General features: G+C 41.5%; 1 protein-coding gene across 2 annotated transcripts in view; it reads left to right on the top strand.

The window, feature by feature from the left end:
* The window catches only part of LOC111670582 (TOX high mobility group box family member 2-like), a 78,047-nt gene that overhangs the window by 1,277 nt on the left and 48,967 nt on the right, over nt 1–27,803 (top strand). Inside the window, exon 2 of one of the 2 annotated variants that reach the window (XM_023427348.2) lies at nt 27,454–27,546. The exons of the other annotated variant lie outside the window; for it this stretch is intronic. Coding sequence (XP_023283116.1) covers nt 27,454–27,546 — 93 coding nt within the window. The remainder of the gene's footprint in view (nt 1–27,453; nt 27,547–27,803) is intronic. 2 annotated transcript variants of the gene reach the window in all.

The raw sequence follows: 27,803 nt of genomic DNA, 5'->3' as shown, positions 1-27,803 counted from the left end.
GCTTTGACAACCCCGCGGCTTTTGGCTTGTGACCTGCACCGACTCCTTTGCAAGTGCGCAGGCACTCAGAACAAAATCATGAATATTTTTTAGTTTGACATTTTCCAAGGAAAAAAAAAATATAATAACTTGTGAACCCTCGCGAAAAAAAAAACAGCCAGTGTCTAGTAATCCTGTTATAAATAGCCCCAGTAGAGGGACGGGGCAACATTAGAAATCTTACACTGACAACCTGCCACAAGCGACAAAAACAGCACAAAGTAAGACAAGATGCTAGAAAAAAGTACTAATGACTACCACAAACACAACATATACCCTGTGGATATACTAGGCAAACTATTTAAAACTGTTTAATTAACAGACTTGCAGCTTCCGCCAGTGTTTCCAGCATCTCAGCCATCTGCAATCCTTAAATGAAACTTTGTTGTTGTCACCTACTGGAGCTACATCAACAGGCTCTGGATGTTCACCTGCTGCTGTAGCGAGATGAAGTTCTACTCACTTAAAGATGGTCGGGAGATCTTTGGCTTGCTTTCTCAGATAATGAGGACTGTCAGGTGTGACAGTGAGGGAAATGATACAAAAACACAGTTGGGGATGTTTGTCTTTTGCTGTGTGGGCAATGGAAAATCTTTGTAACTGAAGGGAAGATTCCAGTCATTAACGGAAAGAATCATCTCCCAGTCTTAAAATTAGTGTTTCAACATGTATAATCTTTACTCCGGTTTGCACATAGCTTGCTCAAGCACGAAAGACAGGAAAAAACCTATCAGGACATATACTCCCATTCGATCACAGATGAAATCAGGTCTGTATAAAACATTTACTGATAAGGCAGGTTTACACCTGTGACACAAATGGGCTCATATAACTGTCCTGCTATCTGTCTTGTAGGTCAGACGAATTAGGATCATCCACCATGCGGATAATCCCAAGAATATGCTGATACCCACGCACTGCATGAATCCTGGAAACAAAGCCACTAGATATTAAATGATACATTGCTTTCACAAGAGAGAAAGTGACACCAACTACCTAAAGTACGCCACCCCTCAAAATTACAAGTGTTCATTTGAATTATTGAAATGCCTCCAATCCCCTTCACTTAGGGTTCTTTCCACAAGGGGAGGTGTAATTCGCTATCATCACATATGTAACACTAACTACCTTCACCAGTGATGCAAATGAGGCCGGGACCAGCGGGGATCACTGGGTGTCCTGTTAACACACCGCACGAGGTCAAGTTCCTCTCCTTAAACGCTTGTCAAACCGGCGGCGGAATTAGAGAGACATCTGATTTGTTATGTAGGTTCTGTATCTACAGATCAGATCAGATGGCTGCTAATCACCTCTGACAGCCCTGGTTGGCCAATTTCAAATTCAGCCCAGGTCTCTTACTTAAGCAGAGTGGAAGCAAAAGGCTAATCATAGCATTAAGGTCAATTGTTTTTATGAGCTCACTTTGCATATTCATTTAGATGTATTTCGGCTTGTGGCAGAATTTGTTGGGATGTTTGTTGGCTTCCAGTTTAGCTTGAGAATATTCTTTTGGGATAATATTACTGGAAAACAGTCAAATATTTTGAATAAAAAGGAGCTCTTGCTTAGATGGTTGCAATTTGGCAACTATATTGAGATTTAGCACCATTACTGGCAGCTCTTGTATCCATGTTTTTTTTGGGGTTTTTTTATGAAAAAAGAAAAGGCAAATTACAGCATCAGAAAACATTTCTCCGTTTATTGCTGTGAAATTAGTAGTGTTAAACTGAGTCACACACCAGCGCAATTGGGTAAAATGAGCATGTGCTTGTATTGTAGCTTTATAGTCTGTTTATTGGCAAACCTGTCCTGTGTGTGCCACTGACTCACTGTGATTGCTGTGAGCGGACACGAGCCTTAGTTTGAGTAATTAGCAAGTTTATGCGACTTCCAGGGAGCATGTGCAGCAGTCATGCTTTCAGCCTTTGTCACACACTGCTCATTTTGGAGCTGCAGCTTGTTTCATTCATAATACTTCACGTGCATGAACGCTTCGGGATGTAATTTTTATCTTTCACCTCGGTCAATGTGCTGATCGTTTCTGCGCTCGCCAGTCGCTGCGAGACATTCCCTTTACTTTGGCAGCGTGGCAGGAGCACGTATGAACCTTCTCTTATGGACTGGTCTTTAAGTAACATAGCAGTAACAAGAACGCAGAGGAGGAGATGCATAAAATGAACAGAAGAGGTAGTTCAAGTGCGGACTGAGATGAATCAGAAAGATCCATAAATAACCCTGAAGATGTTCACTTCAATACTTTCAGCGCTCACTTTGTTTCACTGTGAGTGTGTGTGTCTTTTATTACAGTGGTCCTCTCCCACAGCTGAGGAGATATTACACAAAATAATACCATTATAACAGCTTTGTGCTCTGATGGTAATATGAAACTGTTCCGTGTTCTGATGCTGCTTTAAAGGCTGCATGGTACATATATTACTCATATGTACAGTACAGATTCGGTACTAATTTGCACTTTATGTTTTGCAGAAACTACAAAGACGCATCTCGTCTTATACAACATGTAGGACTATAATTGCACTGTGGCTGTTTGTTTGTCCTGCACTTTTAGTTTGCTGTGTGAAATGGGAACACAGTGTCTGCGCCTTTATTTGAGTAACTTAATCAAACAGTGCTGACTGCTGCTGCTGAGGTGAGTTTGCTGCCTACAGTATAGCACTAGCGTGGATTGCAGAGAGACTAGGCCCTGTGTTTATACACCCAGGCCCCACCCAGCTCATATATCCTCCAACAACTGATATCTGCTTAGATAGGACATGATTGAAGAGCTGGCTTTGTTAGTTGGTGGTCTCCTCTGCCTCAGATAAGCTGGGGAATGATGTGCTCCATTTGAATGCACTTATCTCAGTTTTATTTTTTTAATACAGGACTGCCTTGTGTACGCTGTGCAAAGGTTTGATTTCTCTGGATTAACGTATTCACTCAGTTTCCATCAACTCATCATCCTCAAGTGAAATAAGCTCTTGAATAAACACAGACATATTTATTGTTAGTTCTGGCTTAGCGTACAAGTGTTATTTTTAACTCCTTGAGTACTTAGATACGGCTGACAAATGAACCATTGCTTGTAAAACAGGCTGTGGTATATGTTTACGTTGAATTATGTTGCTGCTATTAGCTAATGACACACTCTGTGGTATGTGACAGAGAGGCAGAAAGGGAGAATCAAAGGATGAGTGAGAGTCAAATGGGTTGAAGTAATCAGTGGCCCAGTATGGGGACACTGTGAGAGAGGGTGTGTGTGTGTGTGTGTGTGTGTGTGTGTGTGTGTCTGCGCATGCTAACTCGGGGCCATTCAAGCGTTTTGCTGACTACGGAATCACAATCACAATTGCTTTCATAGTCCCGTGCAGAGGAAGGCCATGCATACCACAGTAAGGGCCGGTGACACACAGTGAGCAGGGCCACGGCAAAAACAGCCACTAAATCATATTCTCCCTGCCCTGACACACGGAGGAGATTTTTAATAGGGATTCCGACCATTTGAAATCATTTCAATAAAACTGAAATGGGCTCTGACAGTGCCTGAGTCACAGAGCCGGCATATGGCACAGAGATTTCTTGCCTTCAATATTTTTTTTTTTCTGTACCCTGGTGACTCTGTGTGAGAAATTCTTTTCTTTTTTTTTTCAACTTTGTTTTGGGGGGTTTTGGAGATTACCTCTGTGTGTGTATGTGAATATTGGTGAAAGGAAATAAGACACATGATGCTGTAATAACACAAATATAGCTTTTTTTCAAATAGCCCCCCCCCCCCCATCATTTAAATACCCATGTCTCTTTATTCGGCCTTTGTTATGAGAGTGTGACAGTGTGAATGTGTGTGTGGGAGTGTATTGCTGGGTGGTGGGCTGCCAGTGCTAAGCTTCTTGCTCGTTGGTGGGTACCAGTGCATCCCCCTCAGCGTCTGCTACCATAATTAAGACCCGCTGCCCCACTGTAGTGCAGTGCTTACATTAGTCAGCCCGGGCCTTCCCATGGGGCGGTGTGATGGCATTCTCATTCTTACTGCAGGACAAGACAGAGGAAGAAACAGCGCCAGCACCTGCTGCAGAGTGGGCCCCTGGGTGCTTAGTTAAATGTTGATTATATTTGTTAATGATGGCAAACACTCAGAAGGAACGGTACATGGAAGCGTGGTCTATCTATCTATCTATCTTTGAACTGTCAAATGACTCCAGTTTTATTTTAGCAGTAGAACACAAAGGAACCCACCCCCCCCAGAGGATGATCGAGGGGGCTGCAATATACAATTTAGCACAGATGTTGTACATTTAAGCTCGGACAGAACTCAGCCAGAGTTTCTGTGCAGAAGGTAAACAAATGTAGACAAACAGGAAGAAGTGTTCGAGTGCCAAAAGTGCCTCTTTCTATAGGCCACGTATACACTTTATATACTGTATGTGTAAGCGCTGAAGTGAAAAGCCAATTACTTGATGAGTCTATTGACATAAAATGATGTAATCCACAAACAAATCTGCTTTCCTCTGATATCACCGAGAATTGAAAATCTTTGGGTCACTGACTGGGGCTCAGGAGGAAGAGCGGCTCCTCCGCTCCACCTGTTGAAGTGTCCTCGGGCAAGAGACTGAACCCCACATCGCCCCATCATCAATTTGGAGATCTCCCCTCCTTGGGAACAGGCATTTTTTTTGACTATTTTCGGACATTTTATAATGTCCAGTTCATCGATTTATATGTACAGTACATCGTATAGTACAGACAGTATTCATCTATATGTATGAATGTATGTATGTACATATGTACTGTGCTGTATGTACTGCATGTATGTATGCATGGAAGAGGCTGGAAGCTGGACAAACATTCCCAGTTGTCTCAGCTTCCTGTGGTATGTCCTGTGCAAACACCATGGGCCATGGTATAAGCTCCTTGCCAGGGATTTAAGGCTCTTTCCCTCCCTTGTTTTCACTGAATATCCTTTTCAAATATTATCGGCCTGGTGTCAGTGCCATGTTTGCACTGCGGCCATAAGGGACAGTACCCATATGAAATTTCAGTTAACGGTCCGATCCCAGACTAAAACAGATGCAGTACATAGAGGATAAAATGATCTAAAAGCTCCTAGGGTGTAAAAAGTTTAAATTTCATGTCGACTGAACATTTTGACATTTTGTGCCTCATCTGTGTAGATTCAACTCATTCTTTTTTTTGGAGGTAAAAGTCTCAGTCAGAATGTGACTGTCTTTAGTTTGACTTCTAATCTGAGCACTGGTTGTCTTTCGTTAATTCACTGACGTGCATTGATTTGGACAGCGAGAGGTTTCCATTTGAGGAACACAGAGTTGATAAATCCATATGACCCCGAATTTGCTCTCTTTCCTCTTTCCCCAGCTGTGACTGTCTTGCCTTGTCCCTTGTCTGTCAAGAGCATGTGTTTATTATGTGTGACATATTTAGCAGGCAGATATAATTGCCTGTGCAAGGCTGTAATCGTCTGCATCCAATAAAGTCAGCAGAGACTGCGTGAGCCCACAGAGCCACTGAAGTAATCAAACTGTGGCTCATTCTTCCTCTTTGAGAGCTAATGATGATCTCCATGATCATTTACAATGGGCAGAAAAAGAAGTGTGACAGAAAGTACAGTGGTAATAACCTTGGTTTTAGTTCTTGCAATGCTATTGTCTTTGGTTCATGGCAATCGCTTAAAAGGGAGAAAAAGGGAAAAGTTGCGGTAGAGTTAAGGAAAAGAATAGATAGATGTTGTTAAAGTAAAAGGGAGGTAGAGAGGTCAGTGGAGGCTTGTGGGTTGAGAAAAGGGAGGGAAAGCGAAAGAAAGAGGCCCTCTCTTTGTGTTGTCGACCTATTTAGTCTCAAGCTGGCCATGAGCCATGCTGATGAGTGATGTCGCTAAGAAAAACAAACAGAGGAAAGAGAAGTAGGATTTTGGAAATTATGACATACGGTCATTGGTGTTATGTTATCGAGGACTCGGTCTTTCTCCTAACTAGGCCTCAACAACCTCGTCGCAGCTCGGTAGGGTTGTTAACACACAGGAAAGGGAAACTTGAGCAGATCTTTTTATAGAATTGTTAATAACACAGTAGACAGTAGTGAAAAACCGTAGCCTAAAGCAGCACTTACTGGCACAACCCACGTGAACCAAGTAAGCATATGTGTATGCATATGTGTGTGTGTGTGTGTGTGTGTGTTGCTGGCACCTTAGCAGTGGTGGAAGAAGTAGGCCTATTCAGATCCTTTACTTAAGTAAAAGTAGCATTACCACACTGTAGGAAAACTCCTCTAGAGTTAAAAGACTTGCATTAAAACTTTTACTTAAAGTGCAGCAGTATGAAGAAAATGTACTTTCAGTGTCACCAGCAAAAATACTCATAGCTGAAGAGGACTTGCTTCTGTCACGCCCCAACTCACCAAATCAAACAAAGTTGCGAAGAGCCACCTCAGTGCTTTAAAATCAAGAGAAAAGGAATCAGAGGCTCGGCCGTGTCGGTCTAAAAACAACTTATAAGTGGAAAAGTCATGTCATTTTAGAACAGCAGGAGGTAGAACAGGCTCTGATAGTGGAGTGGAGGCACACTATTAGAAACTTTGACTTTAAATCAGAGCAGTGACTTTAAGTGTCAGGTCAACCAAATTCCAAAAAAAGCACTTTTTGTCACTTATCTGTAATCCATCTCTGAGATTTCTGCTGCAAGAGCAATGCTGTGGAGATGTATGAAATTTGTTTTTTATAGTGGTAACAGCTTTGAAAAACGATATTTGAAAAAAAAAAAAAAGACTCAGCAACACGTCGTTCCAGAAACAGTGTTCATGTTACTCTGGATAATCTTAACGTGCTAACACACTGTGAGCAGCTTCTTTTGTGCAAAATAACTCCAGTGAAAACTTTTCACAGTGAAGGCTATAGATTATTCAGAGTAATGGGGACATTGTTGCTTGTAATTTTCTAAATTACTACAAGTTAAATGACATACATCTCTAATGCAATGGGTTGAAAGTAGATATTGATATCTAAAAACCAAAACTGTATGTTTTGTCCCAATTTAGGTGAATTGACCCTTTTTGTCTTAATGTTGTTCCCCAGAAAGTGGTGAAGCCTTGTTGGGCCTGTGTCCTGTACTGTACCTGTTGCTGTAGTTAAACAGTGACAGGTGGAGTTTTAGACCGGTTACTTAGCAAAGGCATCGTGAATGTCATAACCAGAAACAAATGTTTGTGGTAGCGGGGCAGGGAGAGGGAGTGAAACTGAGAGATGGTCATGTTTTATTAAGCCTGATAATGCAGCCTAATCTGTGGCTTGGGTTACACAGTGCTTTGTGGGTAATTAGAGATCATGTCGTATGCCTGGCCTACTGAAAAATTGTACTCCGCCCTAATCCCCTCCTATCCGCCTTTCACCCGCCACCTCCCTTCTTCTCTCCCTTCATTCTCTCCCTTTGCTCACAAAAAAAAAAAAAAACCTACTTGCTTCCAAATGAGCTAGCTTCCTGTCAGGGAAACACACAAATAAACAAACATGGCAGCCATACTCCAGGTGGCTAGTGATCAGAAAGTTTATACCTTGCTGTAAGATACTTGGAAATGTGCTTATGTGCTCAGAATTCAATAAGAGGAAGTCGACAGTGGAGCACTTTGTGGTTTGCTTTGTGGAGCTTGTTAGATGAATGACTAATGCCTCCTGGCAAGTGCCCCAGGTTTACTATTACCAAAACAATGGCACTTGATACAGAGCACCGTAGCCTTGGTTTTCACACAGACAGGAGCTCAAGCTGCTGTTTTCTTTTGAACCCTAAATGCTGACTGCCCATTCATGCAACATCCCCCGAACACAGAGACACACACAAAGGAAATTCTCAACTGACACAGTGACTTGTTGAAAAAAAACAACAGCTTCTTTCATCACACATTGTCCCCAATTTTTCCATTGTTAAAAATCGAGAAACGTTTCCCTTTTCGCTGTATCTAGATTTGGCTGAAACAGTAGCCATGTTTACACACACACACACACACACACACACACAGTTGTATAATTAGTGGCCTCACTCGGATTGTGAGAGCAACTCCATTAAACTGTCTAAATCTCAGGTGGAAAATAATGATGCAATCTGGTACAGTATTGCAAAAGTGTCAGTTGCTTCACACCATAGACTCAAGAAACAGTACAGGTGCAAGGACTGGATAAAAAGGAGGCTTAAACTGTAACTCGCTGGGTTTAAAGCATGGCAGTGTTTCCCCTAGAACGTTTGTCACGCCTGGTGGTTTCAGCCAAAAACCCCCTTTACATAAAGGAAACATGAAAGCTATGATAAAACCAACCATATAGAAACGGTATCTCTGTATCTTAGTGACAAGTCATAAAACCTCATCCTACAGTGTTATATGATGCATTGAAGGGAGCTTACTAATAAACTGTTTGAATTTTCTCACTGTGAATGCACATGATAAAGGTATTGTCATAGACACCAACCGCAAATAATAAACAGTACTTCTGTAATGTGCGGTTATCCGCACATGGTACTGAACTCATTAGCTGCTTCAACCTCTTCACAGCCACCAGAGGAGGGCTTATGAATTATCATTTATTCAGACACAGAGGAGATAAAGGCAACGTATTTCTTAGGGAAAGGTGTGTTCATATTGCTGCCATGTAGGAAACTGCTCATATACCATCAGGCGCTGACTACATTTGCATAGAAATGTGTCAAAATGCAAAAACTGAGCTACATTCAAAGTGTTTAAGTAGCATGGTGATTGTTGGCAGAGCTAGAATGCTTTTGATTGTTGAGGTAGCTTATAGCTACCAGTGGCTCGCTATCTCAGTCTGCAGTCTGGTGTTTTTGTGGGTATGGTTGGGAACCAGAGACAAAAAACAAAGCAAGAACACAACAGTAGCGTTGTTGGCTCTGGGGACTTTTGACATCTACTGTATCTTTTCTTGTTTCTGCTGGTCTGATTGGCTGCAATGGTTGTCAGTCAGAAGAGATCTGCTCATCACCAAACACAACACTCAGCAGTTACAAGTTGGTTCTTACTCTCACTCTCACTCTTGTTGTTCAATGAACGCTGTTTTTTTGGATGAATGTTGCTTTCTTTTTTAACATCTACATAGCAGGGGTGTAACAGTTCTCCGTATCTTTTGTCCAGTGTGCCTGGGGAGTCTGCAGTCTCAGGGTTATTATCCATCTTCAGCTAATTAAACCAGACTAGAATTTTACTGCAGGCGTGATCGCTCGATCAGGATTGGATCACAGCAGTCACATGACACATACGGTTGGAAGACAATAAAACAGATGTAATATGTAAAATTTACAAAATATACATCTTGCCCTTCCTTTAACCACCCCTCATTTCATCAGGTTGTGTCATTCTGCAAAAATATTTGATCATGTTTGTCATTTTCTCTTATTGATCAAACTGTGTAACCACAAAGGCTAGACATCTTTGTGGGCCAATAGGTGCTATGATTGGATGGTGATGACAACACACAAATCCCAAGTTGACCAATTAGAAACACACCAGTTTTGGACACACTTTGAACTCTGCAGTACCACACACACACACACACACACACACACACACACACACACACACACACACACACACACACACACACATATAGCTTCAAGGCATTTCATTTCCTCTCCTCCTATGACAACATCACAATATAATGGGACATGGTGTCACGTGACAAGAGCAAGTACATGGAGCGATCAAATCACTCTTTCTGTCTCTCTGTAGCTTGAAGGGCAGAACGGTCAGCTGTTACATAAACTACAGTTGGTTCAATTACAGAAAAATGTGCTTTGTGTCCTTGTCATACGCTGAGTGATGAAGCAGATAAAAAATAAGTTATTAGTCCATGTTCATTCAGGATTTTGATAAAATACCTTGCTTTCTGTGGTCACCCTGTCCATGGAAACAAAGCTGAGATACTTCATTCAGCTTTTACTTCACTACAAAGATCTTAAGTAAAAAAATATACCTGTGTTGGAGGCTTAACGAGAGTCACATTCTGACTAGTAGAGACACCACATTGGGAAAATGTGCACTAATTAAATTCTTATCAGCTGTGTGCAGGACTTCATCCAACCAACAAGTGTTCTGTTCTGAGATTTCAACTCACCAACATTTGACCTTCAGCCTCCCATTCGGTGTCCTTTGGTAGAAATGATCACAAACCAGCGGGTTACTCCAACGTCGTGTAGTTTGGTTTAGAATTTCTCAGGACTGAAGTTTACAGTTATTAAAGTTACTTCTTAGAACTATGAAGAACAAGCAAGGTGTGAGGTTCAGTCGGGTTCTCTTTTTTTTCCTCTATTTGGAGCTATTTCTGGCTGTTGATTCTTCATCTGTTAAGTCTGATGTGGCTGCCCTTTGCTCCAGGTATTCACTGTGTGCTCCAGCACAGTACCATCACACAGTTTTCAGATGAGCCTGTAATTAAGTCATCTCGGTGCCTTGAGAGCGCGACTATAGCGCACTGAGCTGAGACCAATCTGCCACTAATTGTCCCGAGTTTTAATTTCTAATGGAATAAGGGCCAGAGGGAATGTGGCTTAATGAGATGCAGCGTGAGTGTGTGTGTGTGTGTGTGTGTGTGTTTGTGTGTGTACTCTTTTATCTGTTTACTGTAACTGCTGTTGCCCCTGAGAGTAGTGAAACAAGAGTGAGTAAAGCAAGATGTTCCATTTTGATTTCCTTATCTAGTTTTGGTTTATTCTACAAAGCACTCAGGATGTCTCTTTCATTCCAGACTGTAAATTTACACGTTATGAATGGTAAACGTACCTTAAAATAAGAAACATAATTGATTGTGCAGTGACAGTAGAAGCAAAATAAGCCTTTTGGTGATACCTACACCCTTTTACACAAACTGAGGAGCACCCTCTCTTAATAACTGTGTGACAGTGGAGACCTTTCCAAAAGTGAGAAGTGCTTTTGCCCTTGGCAGTCAACTTATTGCTCAGAAAGCGTGGCTGTAGACTGGAACTGGAAATCTTGTTTACATAGCCTTGGGAGTGTTTGTGTCATGATTTAGATTCCAGGCATTTCAACATCCAAATAAATCAGTTTAGACTTCTGAGGACAAGTAAACCTCCAAAGAAAAAAATAGACCAGCTGTGGTTAACATCTGTAAGGTAGTTTTATCTCTATAGCTCAAGCAATTTTGTTTACAATTAATACAGGCAGAGGAAGTTGGAGTCAAAGTTCACAGAGCATATGTGGTTTGTCATATTGATAATAGAGATGTTTATCTTTTGATGTCACCAAAATTGAAAAAAAATGTCTTGCATTTTGTGTATTTTTCCAAAGAAGTCTACTCCGTTAGGTGTGTGATTTTAATGACACAACGCACTCACAAGCTACAGAAAAAAACACTCTGAGCCGCCCTGACGACACATGACTACATGAATCTTTGGTGACTTCACTGTAATTTTTCTACCTTATCGCTTTTGAGTGGAGTTTGCTTTTGCAACTGACTCAAGGCCCTTCCTCTTATTGTTTCAATATGTCAAAGCATTGTTTGAATGAGGTCACCCATTACCGATCTGGCCTGGGGCCAGGTTGACTTCAGCTGATTTAATTGAATCTACGACATGAGTCAAACTCAAACAAGCAGAGACTGCTTTGCCATGACAGTCTCATTACTCCACATTAAGAACTCATTTCACAATGCATTGTGACTTCGAGCTTGACAAATGGTGAAAAGGGATGAAATCAAATAAGTGAGTATATTTTGGAAGACCACTCTTGAAACGCTGTGCCTGAAAACACTCCGGGACTGTACATATATTTTAGCCAAAAGAAGTCAAAAAAATTGTCTTTCCACTGTTTTTTATATAAGTTAATGTGAATGCCTTCTGGGTTAAAGTGTTCCCATGTTTGTCGTCTGCAGTAATGGAGTGACATTCAATGCCATTTTCCCTCTTAAATGGAATTTTTGTCAAAGCGTTATGAATTCAACCTGCCTTGTCACTCAAGCCACAGACAGTGCAGAGAGAGGAGATAATATGCGAATGAAACCTTTCACTGCAGTTTTTACTGTTTACTGCTGTGAACAGACCAAATAATGACGCCTTTATCACATTAACGGCACAACAAACAAAGAGGGCTTTCTTGTGACATACCACAAGATGTGATATCAGGCAGTATAATGACACACATTATGTATATAACACGTACACAACAATCTCAGCAGTGTGCTAGCTGCATTTCATCAGCTCAAACCACAACTAAATTTCTCAATTAAGCACGCATTCTTTGAGAGCCACTGACAGCTCGGCCAGAGCTTGCGGGAAAAAAGCGTTCGGCAGGTTCAACATGCCAGTGCCTCCCTCCACAATAGGGAAGGAAATGTTGAGTCTGCGAGGGCTGTGGAGTGGAGATATGGCAGTGTTTGCTTAGGGCTAGGTATCGGGCACAAAAACAAACATGGCCGCCCTTAATGAGCCTGTTTGCCTGCCAAAGGTAAAGACAGCTGTTGTCTCTCGCCACAATGGAGCAGGCCTCAGTGCCACGGAGCACAGAGGAGCACTCGGCATCCCCATAGTAACGCTCACCTTGTGTGTACTCAAGAGAGAACTTATTAAGTCCTCCTTACAGATAAATAGTGAGTAAAATGTAAATTGTGAGGCCATACGGCACTTTCATAAGGCCTGACTGAGAAATGAAAAGGTTTATTAAGTCTTGTCGGTAGAGTGCTAAAAGTGAAATTGCTTGTGGGAGTGTGAAATGGCTGTGCACTGAGGGTAGACATCTGACTTACTCATAACATTAGCGAGTGAGAGTCGAGAAACTGTGGCTTTCTCTGTTTGATAAAGCAGAACACATGTTATTGGACTGTTTGAGAGGCTGTACTTACTTTCCCTTTTTTGCATCTGTCTTTTGGGACTGGAGAAAATCTCTCTAAAAATCTCTTCTGGTAAAAAAGTGGCTTCTCAAAACAACTCTAATGCACAGGGATACAGGTAAAGTGAGGGGTAGTGAAACCTCAAAAAGCACTTTTCTCCCGTATGAGAAAATTAATACATTCTAGCTGTACCTGTCCAAGCGAATCAGCACTGACAGCTTGCTGCACTCCATGGCTAATTTTAGAGTTAAGATTATGAGTGAGATGACTGCACAAGCATTTTGTTGAGAGGAGATCAGCTAGTAAGAAAATCTGAACAAAGTTAAAGTCCACCCGTCAATTGCATCAGGGTGGAAACAAAGCCCTCCCAGACCCCACTGCTTTCCTGGCATTGTTTACAGTGCATTTTGAGCCACTGAATGGATGACATTTTTTTCCATAATTGTGCTGGCTTCTGACAATGTCTGACAATGTCACATATATATATATATGTATATATAATATATATATATATACATATATATATTTATATATAACTTTATATATATTATATATAGTTTTATATTGTATGGATGAGTATGTTTTTTTTAAGTCAGAAAATGTAAATGTAAATTATAATGCAATAGTATTATTTCTGTCTGAGATTATTTTTACACTCATACATGTTTGATATTTACCCTTGATGAAAAAAGTGTCCAGCCTAACAAAAGTCTATTATGCATTTATTTAAAAAAAAAAAAAAAATCTGATTAAATACACTTTGGCAATACAATATTTCTTGTACTTCATCGCTTCAGTGTTTGATTGATTTAGATTGAATTTGCTACTCAACTCTGGTAATGCAACTCTGAAAGACTGTAAATCATGCTGTTGAATTATGTGTCAATCTTTCCACAAAACTAATGCAATGTCTTAGATTGTGTTTAAATAAGATTATGGCGATGTCATTTATGTTGAAAAAATTTTTAAAAGCTAGTTAGATTTATCATTTTCCCATATTTTCACACAGATCCACTGTGTATATTTATATTTTCTTGTGAGAAAAAACATTAACATTACATTTACACTGTGGTTGCCAGATAAGTGTCATTGTGGTGCAATAAAAGCTGAAAAATACATTTCCTGTTCAACTATTTCAAAGAAATGCCGCATAACTTAACCGCTGCAGTATTGTGCCTGGTTTAAAAATGTTCCTGACCACATGTTTGACACCAAGAGGTTCTCGCATGGTGACTTGTGATGTGACTGTTTGGCATATTTCTCTTTGCATGAACACCACACGTTGCATGTGACTACTCGTCTTTGGCAGTGGTGCTAAGGCAGAGATTTGGTGGCACAATTGATGTTTGCTGCTCTGCGAGGCAGCATTAGGATGCAGAAAAAAAAATGACATTCTTTAGCGAGGACTGACCTTACAATGTAATAGAGTTATTTGCATCGTAACAATAGATACACGTTCCAGAGGTAGATGTGCAGAGTGTTGGGTTATTTATACAGAGCTTTTCTCTGAGGCAGAGATGAAACTTACGTCATTTAAATCTCATTGGGTGGAGCTAAGGAACCTCTAAGACCTGGCTAAGAAATGAGGTTCAGAGAAAAGGTAAGAGATGAAGGGTTTATGTGATATCATGAAGTGGTGCTAGCAAGTAGCATAAGGTTAACCAGCCTGTTGAACTTCTAAAGTCGCAAATGCCGTGTCAGGTTTTTTAATGATAGAATTGTTTGCAGTTTGGTTTAACTCAGCAGCTAACATGTTGGTTGTGCCTTCAAAGCTGCTCTGCCTCAAAGAAACATCAGTATAACTTGGTGATTTTTGCAGATGTGGTTATTTTTGCAGCTTTGCTGCTGCATGGTTAAGATTATGTCTATTTGCTATTTTCACTTACAACATCATCATCTTTTTGTCAGAGACGTTTGGCTTACTGCATGCCTCCTCTGAATGTCATCTGTAAGCACTTCCCCTATTTGTTTGCAGCCGTCTCTTTCAATTAAACAGCAGGGCCGGTTTCTTCAGAGGTTTCGTTTGTCAAGTGACTCCCCAGAGAGGGAGCAGAGGAAATGGCTGAACACATTGGACACATTCGTCTTCTCTGCTTAGTTACCTTGCAGGGGGGAAGATGGTGATACCCATTTCCTCCGTCTAATGTGTTTGCTTTACACCCTATGCCAAGTGTCAACATGCAGCTTCTTGACAGTCATTTTTCATGTGGAGCAAGCAGCCAGGTTGAATAAGCAAGGACACGGCACGATTTTTGTATTTTCCCTTCTTTTATCAGCTCGTTGTTGTTTTTAAGATGGTAAACTTCTAACATGTTTAAGGTTAAAAGTACACTAGTCAGAGATTATTACTTAATAGCCATGTCTGCTTGTTGATTGAGAATAAAAAGCCAATTATCATAATAGGATATGGGACATAATGACAGAATTAAATGAGTGTGACAGACACACAATAGGCCTGCTCTGTCATCGCCTTAGCCCAGCTCGCTCATTAGAATTAATCTTGCCTGATTAAAAATGCAAATGGCTCAAAGTCATTGATGGAGTTTACATGTTTTTATAACATTTAACTGATTTAATTACATGAAAAATGAAATGGTGGGATGTGCGATTACATTTTTTTCCTTTTTTTTTGTCGCCATGCTCTTGCCGGTTGCCACAGAGAAACGAATATTCTCTCATGCCAGGAAGAGAAGGTAATGAGATTAGTGCTCTCCTTCTCTCTGTTTCTCTCCATCTCTGCCTTTCACAAGCTGATGGTTTGGTTCATCGAACCAAGAAGAGCAGAAGAGCAGAAGAGCTGTTTTATTGTTATCACTGAAAACATTTTATCTTGGTCTTAGAAGTACCTACTGCATTGTGTGGGCTGAGAGCCTCACAAAATTTAAAGAGTTTCCTCCTACAGCATATCATTTTAAAAAGACCACTATGTGATCTATAGCTGAAAAAAACAAAAACACTCTGATCCTTCCCCGGTGTTGTTTTTCATACTCAAAACATCCATGCAGAGGAAGAGGTCTTGATAGACTGATTTAATTGTCTATGGTGTTGTGACATGCTGTATAGCCTGCAGCAAGTTGTCACGACACACACAACAGTGCTTTGACATTTTTCAGCTGAAATTCAGGAAGATGTTTTCGCCTTAATATGAAATGAAATGCAACATTAGTGCTTCAATTTTCCCACAATTACACCTGTAACAAAAAAGAAACTTGCATTTACTGCAACTTTAAGCATTAGCATTAGCATTAAAACTGTCCCTTAAATCAGTGATCTCTTTTTATGCAGCAACATACGGTATGTTACAACTAATGACCTGATTGAGTGGGACCAGCAGTTTATGTTTTCTGCCTTCGTGCGCAGCAAAGATTTTAGACTATATTCAGACTGTGTGAAACTTGTACCGTGAGCTTGTTAGAAGTCCGGATACTTGAGACCTGCTTGGTGTTTTTGCACCTTTCAGTCGTGGTCGTAAAACCTGCTAGAATGCGGTGGCCATCCTGTGGGGGAGGAAATTGATTTCGCTGGGTTTGTTTGCTCTGGGCTGACAGGCCAACATGCATTGTTTGTTTTGTTTTTTTTTTCCTTTACATTTCAGACCGATCATTTTATTGGTGTATTAACATGTTTTATGGTCGTTATGACTTTACAGCTGTTTCAGAATAGTTTCATTTGAGCTAGTATGATGTTTTTTTTCTTCCAATCATAAAATGTCTACAATGTGCAAGAGAAGGCATTTGGAAGTGACGGAACGTTTTTAAATTTGATTCATGTGAATGGGCCAGATGTTCTGTTTTGATCTTGATGTGTAGTGTCTACGCCTCTGTTGCAACGTTTCCCACCCACCTTGACTTACATCATCATCAGCAAAGCAGCTATTCAATGTGTAACATAGAGATGTCAACGTGGAATGCAAGAATTTGTATTTTAAAGACCATTTATTTTGCAGGGGGGGGGGGGGGGGGGGGGGGGGGTGTACAGACCTAAAACTTTGTGTTGACAGGACAGGATCAATTCCAACTGTGTCCGCACATCAGCTCAATGTGTTGAAATGGAAAGTATGCTATCGATCTGTGTGCATTAGTGCTCTACAGTAACATAAGCAATGAGTGGCAGAACAAAAGAGGCACTGTGCGTCACGCTAGAGGAGAGGTGCAGTACAAAGAGGACAGTTAACTTCATGCAGTCTATAGGCATTTCATTGTTTATCATTTTAACTCCAAACGTATATTTGTCTTTCATAAAAGAATTTGACTCACTCATATGCATCTGGAACTGGTTTAGGACTGTTTGAAATGTATAGGCCTGATATACTGTTTAGCCCTGCAGAGAGAAAAAGGTTATTAAAGTTTATTGTAGTAAAGTGCCACAAAAAAACATGATTAAAAACGTCCAGAAACTCACTAAAGCCTGCTTTAATAGAGGTCAGACAACACAGCTACATCCTAGAAAATCAAGTTGCTTATCTGTATCTACATGAGTTGCTCACTCACAAATGGATTGTCTTATGTGGCTGGAAAACATACATCCTGCACTGATATTTCTCCTCTCCCAACTCATACTTTCCCTCAAGGGACACGAAACAATTACTCCATTGTGCCACACAGAACAGTATATGACATTCTGCACATTTCAGCCGGAGAAAAGACGCAGTGTTGTGCTGGGGCATATGGCATCATGATAAATATGCTTTAGAGAAGGAGGGTCTGAGTTGGAGGAGCGGGTCGGGGGGAGGTCGGTCGCTGTCAGGGCACAAATTGAATGAACTTGTGCTGTGATTGGATAAGTGTATTGTAAACAAAGGGTTATTTCTGTAAATATCCTAATTCCAGGCACCCTGGATTGAGGGCAAATAAACAAGAAAATGGACCAAGAAACATTTCCAATACTTTGGCCCAATACTTCCACTTCATCTAATGCATCTAACATACCATAGATAGAACATTAAGATCTGTAAGGTGGAGACAAGGCTACAGTACCTTGGATGTGACAAAGATCTGTGACCACATCTGAGAGAGAGACAGTTAAAGAGGCAGTGTCAGGGCCTTTTCAGTAACAACACTTTTCAACTGTACCTACACACTGATGACAGGAAATGTGGTGGTGACAAGGAAAACCCTGACATTGCCACACAGAGGGGTAAAAATAGGCCACTTGGCACGAGAGACAGCAGAAGAGGGGGAGGAGAAGAATGAGAAAGAGGGGAAAATTGGTGTGCGGTGTCTTCTTGTAGGGGCTTTCTTCTGCAGGCCTGAGATAAGAAACTTCACTCTTTAATGTTGGCAAGTTGTGAGATCAATCTCATTTTCGCTCGTTCGTTGTGTGAGAGAGAATGAGAGAGACTGAGTTTTTTTCCCCCCTTGTTAAACAGCAAAGGAACAATGTACGTCCCTCTCTTTACAGTTTACGGTCTGCACCTCCTACACCTTCACAGTTAGAGAAAACTGCCCACTTTAACCCAGCACAACCTCGAATGTGCTACAGATCTCAAGTCTTAACAGTGTCAGTAATATTTCTTCTAAATCTTCAACCAGGAGAAACCCACATTTATTGTTCTTGTCAGGGTCATCACAGCTTCTCTGACCCACGTCCATGACAGGTTACTCTACACTGGTTTAGATCATGAGATCAAGATCTTGTGTCACACACTTCAGGCTCTGTACACTGTGGCAGACTGCTGTAAGAGAGGATATTGGACATGGCTTGTGTGGGTTTAAGTTGTCACATGATATTTTCATATGGTTACCAAACTGCAGCATCAGATATGTTAAATCCATAGACACAACAATCCTGTTCGTTTCATATAATGTTCAGCTGTGGATCCCAGCCCGGAGGTCAAGGCCCATCCACTGGGTCCAATGACAAAAGATGTTAATTGGCATATAGGTAAGAAAAACAAATATTGTTCAGCACAGAAATATAGTTTAATTTTTCGCTTTGCCACCAGAAACTACTTCATAGTTTTAAGTTTTGTGGCTGCTCCCAACTCCCAGTCGTATTCAGGCTGTGAAAGGACTGTTTTATATGAAGCAGCGTCTTTGGAACAACTGACATACAGGGCTTTATATTTCAGTGGTTGGTTGTTGCTTATTTTGTGCAGAGCTAAAGTTGCAGACCCAGGATTTTTGTTCAGAGACATTTCAGTCTGCACCTGTCTGGTTTAAAAAGTCAAATAACCCAAATTTATTATCTTCTACAAAACAGGTCTATGTCTGAGAAATGTTTCAGGGTTGTTACAGAATGCTTGGAAATCAAGTGTGTTTTATAGGTGATGTGGATGGTGGAGTGGACGTCACAGAGAAGGGGGGGGGGGGTGATATTGTTTGAGTACAGGGAGAATACTGTACAGAAACTGTGGGACACACCTCCCCCAATCTGATGTGAGACCTGGGTTCCTGAAGCACTTCTGGAGAAACACACAAGGCCGCACATCATCATCATCACGTCGCAGCTCAGTCATCTGCGGGATGTATGATGGTCAAGCTGTAAGGCCCCGGTCAGTGTCCGATTGTGGCCCCTTGAGGAATGAAAAACAGCGTGTCCTCAGGCCTAACCCCTCCTCTGCATATCTGCTCATTCATCTGGGCTGCTCATTAAAGGGTAATTACCTGTAATTAGTGAATCATGTCGCTTTAATGAAGATGTTGAAAGCTGTTGGAGCCAGAAGGGCTGGCCTTAATTCTGAGTGATGTTCAAGATTAGCTGCAGACAGGAATTCAATAAAAGCAGACAGATTAATGAAATATTTGCATTTTTTATTTATTTTTTTTGCCAGTGCCATGCGTGGCTTGTATTATGTTTATGTTTCGCATTAATTTTCAATTCCAGCGGCGTCAACACCTGGCTCTGGGGGGCAACTACTTGTTACTGTATCAGAGAGGCTAACGGATACAATGATGATGAAGCTGTGTGTGTCTAAGTACATATGTGTGTGTGTAGTGCCTGTGCGAGTGAGTGTAATGCTTGCTCCATCCGATGTGTGTGTGAGTGTGTGTGTGTGTGTCTGCGAGTGAGAGTGTGTGTGTGTGTGTGTGTGTGTGTTCCCTGGCGGCGTGGTGAGTGTTTAATCTGGCCCGGTGGCGTGCCGTTGGCCCGGCTAATCACAGTGTGTCTGTAGGAGTGCGCCGAGCCAGGGGAGCACGCCGTCGCTAACAGCGCCTGACAGACTCATTAGAGAGACCTGGCACTGAGCTAGCAAGGCACACACACACACACACACACACACACACACACACACTCTACACTCAAACACTTCGAAACACACAGTGGGAAAGGCACTCAGGCTCAACTGCAGAGACATTGGGAAAAATTCACACACTTACACATTTCTTTTTTTTTTCTTTTTTTTTTTTTGATGTTATTACATGTGCACACACACTCATTCATATAATCATCCCTTGATAAGAGTGTGCTGTCTCTCTCTCTCTCTTTCACACACACACATACTAACACGCCCAGTGCTCCACGTGTGAGAACAAGGCAGGCGGTGACCCCTCACAGTCGCAGCCCAAACACAGACAAGAGCCGAGAGAGCATCTGGGAAAAGAGGAGGGAGGAGGGGAATGGAGGGTGGGAAAAAAAACAAGAGGAGGGAAGAGGAGGAGTGGAGCAGAGAGAGGGGAAGCGTATGACGCAGCAACGCTTTCTGCCATTCAAATGTGTGTTTAGACAGGCAAATGCCATTTTCAGAGGCTAATTATATGCAGCCAAGAGATTACCTGCACTAAGAGTGTAAAATAGTACGTTAGTGCTGTGTGAATGTAGGCTGTACTTACATATACTTTAAATGTGAGAAGGGTTACAATCCTTCTTCAGGCAAAACTTCAAAGTGTGAAAATTAAAGTAAAAATCTATTAATTTCACACGATAAGTTAGAATGACATTTAGCAAAGTTCGACAAACTACTTTGACAAATTACTTAAGACTTGCTTGCCTTGCACTCACAGCGAGGTTAATTGCAGCTCAGCTGCAGCAGAGCCAAGTGGAAACATTAGGTTCGGCTGAATAACAGGTGAATGCAAAGCAGGTCAATACGTAGTCAAGTGTGGGCCTGCCAGCTGTTCACTCCCTCTGCTCTGCAACCACACAATGGTGACACACACACGCACACACGCACACACACTTTCATGCTTTGCACATAACAAATAACAGGGGCAGAGTTAAACATGTAAACAAAGCAAGCAGCAATCTATTCTATTTTTATGTATTTCTCTTGTTTAAATTGTGCCCAGTGACGTGTGCACATAAACAGATTGAAATATATAATATATATAGTGATGCTATTTAAAAAGAAGCTGTGGTATACAGTGCATTAACAACTGATAACAGTGGCTGGATGAGGCTGGAGTTGTTTTATATTTTTACCCATTGTCAACAAATCCCAAGAAAACCAACAAGTCTCGCCTCGGTTGCCAAAGCCTGATACAGCTCCTTCCTCTGTGGCATAGAGCTGCAGCGCTGTCCAAAAACTGTTCAACTATTAAGCTACATCATCGTGGTGCTGAAATTTATCATGAGCACACCAGTGTCAGTCCAACTTTCACTCAGCTTTTACCTCTGTGTTGCTCTCCACAAAGGTCTGACTTTATTTAGCTGCTAAGCGCTCCACTTAGCTAGCTGCTAACTTTGCCTTTGCTGCCGAGCAGGTAACATACAGTGCATTTATCAGTGTCTGTCTGCTTGCCGAATACAGCTGCAGCATAAAACGATGCTGATGAGAGCAGTGAGCGTGAACGGCTAAGCCGAGGACTGTAAAGCCAAAACAATAAGCTAAAGCAGGCTAAACGCTCCGCAGGGCTGAGGCGAACTGCAGTGGGTTAGTGACGATGACTGAGCCTTTTCAGCACAGTAATTTGATCCACAATATCAAAATGTTGAGTATTTAAACAATGAAACTACACAGATCCAGTAAGAATGAATGACTGTTGGTGTTGTCATGTGATTTGTTTACAGTCAAATAGTGCCAGCCTTATCCTTAATCACTTGATAACAATGATAACACTCTTAAAAAGATAAAGAAGAGAGAGAAAGAGAAGTCCTTCACGGAAGAATGCCTTGCTCTGTAACGAAAAGTTATATATTCTCCTGCCAGTTCTGCTAGGTCCCTCTTTCTCTCTCTCTCTCTCTCTCTCTCTCTCTCTCTCTCGCTCTCTCTTTCCCTCTCTCTCTCTCAGTCACTGTTATCCTTTACTTTCATTAACTCCTTGTCTGGGTTTCTAATCTAGCCTGGTAGCTGTAACTGGAACAAGTTTTGCTGACAACCTTATTTCACCTAAAAAACCGAATCAAACTGTCTTTAATTTCCCCTACCACTGTACCATGTAACAGGCCAAATCTCCCCCTCTCTCTCTCTCTCTCTCTCTCTCTCTCTCTCTCTCTCTCTCTCTCTGTCTCTTCAGAATACAATAGATGTTTTGCTCTGCGCGATCCTCCATTCTCTCTCTCTCACTCTTCTCCAGCACAAGGCTATGACATTGAGGGAATGTGATGTGATGTATTGTAGTGAATAATGTATTCTGCGAGGATTGTACAGAGCGCGTGGAGCAGATGGCAGCAGGCTGATCTCGATGTGTGTGTGTGTGTGTGTGTGTGTGAATGTGTGTGCATGTGTGTGTGTGTGTGTGTGTGTTTAATGATGACAGTGTGTATATGTGTGACATGCGTATGAGCGTGTGCCTGTGTGTGTGGGTGTGTGCTCACCCAGAATGGGGGAGGGGAAGGAGGAGAAGAAGGGAGGGAGAGTGGGGGTTGGTGTGTGTGTGTCTATGTGAGCTTCCTTTGTGAGATAAAACATGCAAATGGTGGATTATTTTAATGCAGTTTTTTCTAGAGCCCTGAGCCTTAATCCCTAAAGCAGTTGAAATGAAAATAGTATATGTTTTCTTTCAAACTCTTTCCCTCCCTCCCTGCTTTTTATTCCCTGATAGGAACTTACAACTACCAGCTGTCTAGGAACGGGATCCTTTGCACTTTAATTTCTCTCTGGTGTAGTTACAGCCAAAGACTGATGATTACATCCAGATAGCATGGAATTGACTAAAGCTAGTCAGGCCTTCACTGCTCTGGTGCGCAGTGGAAGGATCATTCCTGTGAAATTTTTGTGATTGAATGGCGATAACAATGTTCATCCTAAGAATGGAGCTGAAAGCTCACTTTGTTACTTAGAGCGGACTGTACATGTAAAATATGTGCATTTGTAAACACTTACACATGCTCATATGAAGCCCAAAGGGAGGCACAGAGTCGCAGGGCTAACACTTAATCGATCGTTTAGAATTTAGCTATACAATTAAGTAAAACTGAAAACATAATTCAGCTAACCAGCTTGTGAAAACATTAGTTTGTCGTGCTTTCATCTGTAAAATGCACAAAACACACATATGCCTATTTGTGAAATTGTTGCCACATGATGTCTTGTATGTTATATTTGAAATTTCTGAAAAGCACATGCACCTACTATTTTTCACATGATCCACATGTGATACAGTAAATACAGTATGTGAAATTCTAAATGGCTCATGTGATACATTCACATGTTTTGGTTTAGATTTGTAAGTGAGGAAGTTAAATATGGAAGTACAGAGAAAAAATGTTTTTTTCAGAAAGCATAAATGAGAGTGTTATCACAGCACAATTAGTAGACTAAAGCACACAAACACACAGATGCACACCTCTCCCCTAGTATGAAGTTGTCCCCTATAGATGAGCCTAACAGATGGTAGAATCTATTTACTTTCACTTAGGTGATGAGTTTATACACTGAAGGTTGTTCTGCAGCTCCCTGCACTTAGGCGACTGTGGCGTTGCGCTCACTCTCTTTGTGTTTGGAGTAAAGTATGTAGAGGATGATAGCTTCATTACTTGCTCAGTTCTGCCACATTGATTTTGTGTTACTTGACTATTCCTGCTTATTCCCATCCTTTTCCTACCTGTTGATTACCTTGGGTGCTGGTGGTTGATACCCCCTGCTCTGCTCCTTCAGACCCCCTGAAGCCTTCAGCCTTCAGTAATGTGGCAACAACAAGATATTCCAGGTGGCATGTTGAGCTGCAAAGTGCAAAGTCTGGCGGATGCCTGGCAACTGGCCGGCAACACTGTTATGTTACTGAGACAAGACGCCACTACAACAGCAAACATCCTTTTATTGTATCCTCCCACCCCACGGATGCAAAAACAGAAGAAAAGTCACTGCTTTTTCAATGAAAATGTTTTATCAATTAATCATCTTAAGAGTTGTGAATTTGAGGATTTTCTTGAACTATCAAGGCTGAGTCTGAGCATGTGGAACGGCGGGAAGAAGAAAGCTCGCACATCCTTGTCTCTTTCATATTAGGGACAGTGAGCATAATTGAGTAAATGTATTTAAGTATTTGCGCGAGCTGATTCGGCCTCACTGGGATGGTTGATATTGTACTTAGGAAGAATATTGCCCGAGGCAATTCATTAGTGGTAAATAATTGAGAGGCTCAGATAGTGCTAAGGTGAAATGCCTGTTATTATTTTATAGAGTTTGTGTTCTTAGGGCTCTTCAGTTTAAGAATATTAAAAATGAACAAGCCTTCCCACAAATTACTCACCCGAAAGATTCACAATAGGCGCTAATGACTAACCAACCGTCTTCCATTGTTTTCAAGCTCTGTGAAAGTGTTTTTCTGCACCATTATCAATTCTATTTCTGCTTTTGGTAATGTTCTTTTATTTCATGAAAGATGTGATTTTACCCTCGTGCTTTTTACATTTTTTACTCATTTTATTTGGGGTAATTAACGCACATCAGCTATTACAGCAGGATGATTGTTGGTACCAGACGAGCTGGTCTGTGTTTCTGAACCTGCTGCTTTTCTGGGATTTTCTCATACAACAGTCTCTAGAGTTTACGCAGAATGGTGTGAAAAACAAAAAATATCCAGTGGGCAGCATCTCTGTGGATGGAAACACTTTGTTGATGAGAGAGGTGAAAGGAGAAATGGCAGACTGGTTGGAACTGACAGAAAGGCTCTGGTCACTCAGATAACCACTCTTTACAACTGTGGTGAGCGGAAACGCATCTCAGAATGCACAACGTGATAAATCTTGAGGCTGAAGCGCTACAACAGGTAGATAGTAGGGTCATGGAGTCAACCTGCCTTGTGTAGCATATGTGTCAACAGTCCAGGCTGGTGACGGTGGCGGTGTAATGGTGAGTGGAATGTTCTCTTGGCACACTTTGAGTCGTCTAATACCAATTAATCATGGTTTGAATGCCACAGTCTATCAGGCTGCTTCCAGCAGGATAATGCTCCATGTCACAAGGCGGCAAAAGTCGTATCAAACTGGCTTCATGAGCATTACAGTGTGTTCAGTGAACTTCAGTGGCCTCCCCAGTCACCAGATCTGAATCCAGTACAACACCTTCGGGATGTGGTAGAATGGGGGTTTCACAGCATGCGTGTGCAGCGGACAAATCTGCAGAAATTATGATGCAATCATGTCAACATGGAGCAGAATCTCAGAGGAATGTTTCCAAATTCTTGTGGAATCCATGTCAAGAATAGAGGCTGTTTTGAGAGCAAAGGGAAGCCCTCAGTACTAGCATGGTGTTCCTAATAAAGTGCTTAGTGAGTCTATATAGATGTAGTGTAGTGAGTCAAACAATGAATATGTCTCATGTCAGCCTTGAGTCCACCTGCATCTGTTAATTTAACCTCAGATAGGTTCATGCAAATGTCACTTGGCTTTGTTAAAGTGTATTGAACTAGTTTTCTATCTTTTATTTATGTCTGTGCATGCGTCAGCTCAGATGGGCTCTTATATGTTAAAATTTACTACATTTACATGTTGGTTTTCCTGTGATGCAACTAAAAGGCCACTGCAGTTTTATTTAACATCTTGTACACCCACACACCACCACGTGACAACCAAGAAATGGGGGGGCATCTGACGGTTTGATTGGTTATTCACAGCAATGCATGCACTTTAGCAGCATGATCTGTGTGCTCTGCGGTCTGGGTACAAGAGGTGTTTGTCCTTAACAAGTCAAAAGTTGTGTATACTTTTGTAGTGTTTGGTCAAATGCTAACACTTGTGTTTTAGACATGCTAGTAACTTCACCATAGGGGCGACAGTTTCAGTTGGTCCACCCATCTTTTTCCTTTTTGAAAAACAAGTTGGCCCATTGTGAAATATTAAATGGATACACATATTCATGGTCCCCAGAGGAATGAATTCTAATGCTTTTGGTGATTCTGATTTATCATCTAGTGCCACTAATAGTTCCACTTCTCCAAAAAAAAATCAGTTAGCCTAGGGCTATGCAATATCACCAAAATTGCATATCACGATAAGGGTCATTTCAGATAGCGATATCAATCATGATATAGCACCTTTTATGTAAATTCAGTGAATTAATTGTTTATATAAATGATCACATAGAAAGGCCTATTTCTTATTACATTTGAATTATATACCCGTTAAATAAATGATAGTTGTGTGCATTGTGGCATAATTTGCAAAGTACAGTTTTCACATCCATGCTGCAGAAGTAGCCCCTCTTTTAAGTACGAGCTACATGTCTCGCCTGGTCGAGTCCCTCTCCTGTTTGGAATTACCCTGCTCTGTGTCACATTCGCTCTCCTTGATGTTTGTTTGTTTTGGTTTCATGCAAATTTCCTGCCTGCATCCGTGTGGAAGAGTGCAAAGAATCGTCCAAATGACGCAAATACATCATAGTAAAAAGTGTCGTTTGTGACAAAACGAAATCAACGATAGAGCATAGTATGAAATCATAGACTTTTTCCTATCATCACATGATATATATCGTTATATCGCACAGCCCTAAATCAGTCGTAGCAAATTAAATGTCCAAAAATTGCTAGTGTGTGAAGGGTTGAACCCTTTTGATTTAGATAGCAACATGGCGCCACCCTCAGGCCAAACTATATCCTTGTCAGACACATTTTTCAACTATCCAAAAAGTCTGCTGTCTGGTTTTATTGACATTTACCATGTAATGCACTCTTGATTATATTAGCTGATGTTTGCAAGTCATATTTATAATGTATGTTATATTAGATTACTCTGACAGTTGTTCATAACCCAAAGCTGCTCTGTACATGAAGAAAGAGGAAATCCACTCGTTGCTCCATGATACTCCTGTAGACTCCAGATCCTTGGCTCTATGCCAGCTTTCAGCCCCACGTTCTTGTAGGGGGTTTGTGTATATGCTTGTCAGTGTGTGTAAGAGAGAAGGGAGGTGGGCATGGGGAGGAGGCGTGTTCAGGGTGGAGGCGATGTCAGCTCATTAACCTCCATTCTTCCCCTAGCATGGCGCTGCGTAGAGTCACTGTGTAAGTCTCATGTCATTACTCCTCCCCCTGCACGCGTGTGCGGGGCATGAAGGGAAGAGGAGAGCAATCTGAGGAAGGGAGAAGGAGGGAAAGGTTCACGAGGGAGGGGGGGCCCTTGACATGTTCCTTTACAAATGCCCTGCTTGTACCTCGCAAACTAAAGCCCCGCCATCTCGTTTCCTTCCCCACCTTTGTCTTCTCTGTCTCTTCTCTTTCTCTCCCTGCTGTCTTTCTCTCTAACCACAGGCCCGGTACAGTGTGGGTGAACGAGCGGTTAGGCTCCACACTGCCCCCCCTCCAGGCATCAATCCAGCTAGGAAAAGACTGCCCACTGCTGTGGTGAGATACAGTAGCCAAGCCCCCAATTTCCTAAACCTTCTCTGTTGAACCTCTGTTTGTTCTTGCTCATTGATTTGGAAAGGTGTACCACAAGGTACTGACCTGGGCCCAGTGGTATTTAGGGGCTCCAAATTGAGGATATCTACAATTTAGACATATTTACTCCCTGCAAGAAGACACACATGCACACCATGTTTTACACACACACACATTTGAACTCATTAGAAAAATTCATGTATATAGTAATATTGCATGTA

This window comes from Seriola lalandi, unplaced genomic scaffold, assembly GCF_002814215.2.
Source record: "Seriola lalandi dorsalis isolate HSWRI2012SDOR001 ecotype SW California unplaced genomic scaffold, Sedor1 jcf7180002054861, whole genome shotgun sequence".
In the NCBI taxonomy this organism is placed as follows: domain Eukaryota; kingdom Metazoa; phylum Chordata; class Actinopteri; order Carangiformes; family Carangidae; genus Seriola; species Seriola lalandi.
The sequence above is the reverse complement of the archived record's forward strand: the minus strand, read 5'-3'. Positions and strand labels throughout refer to the sequence as shown.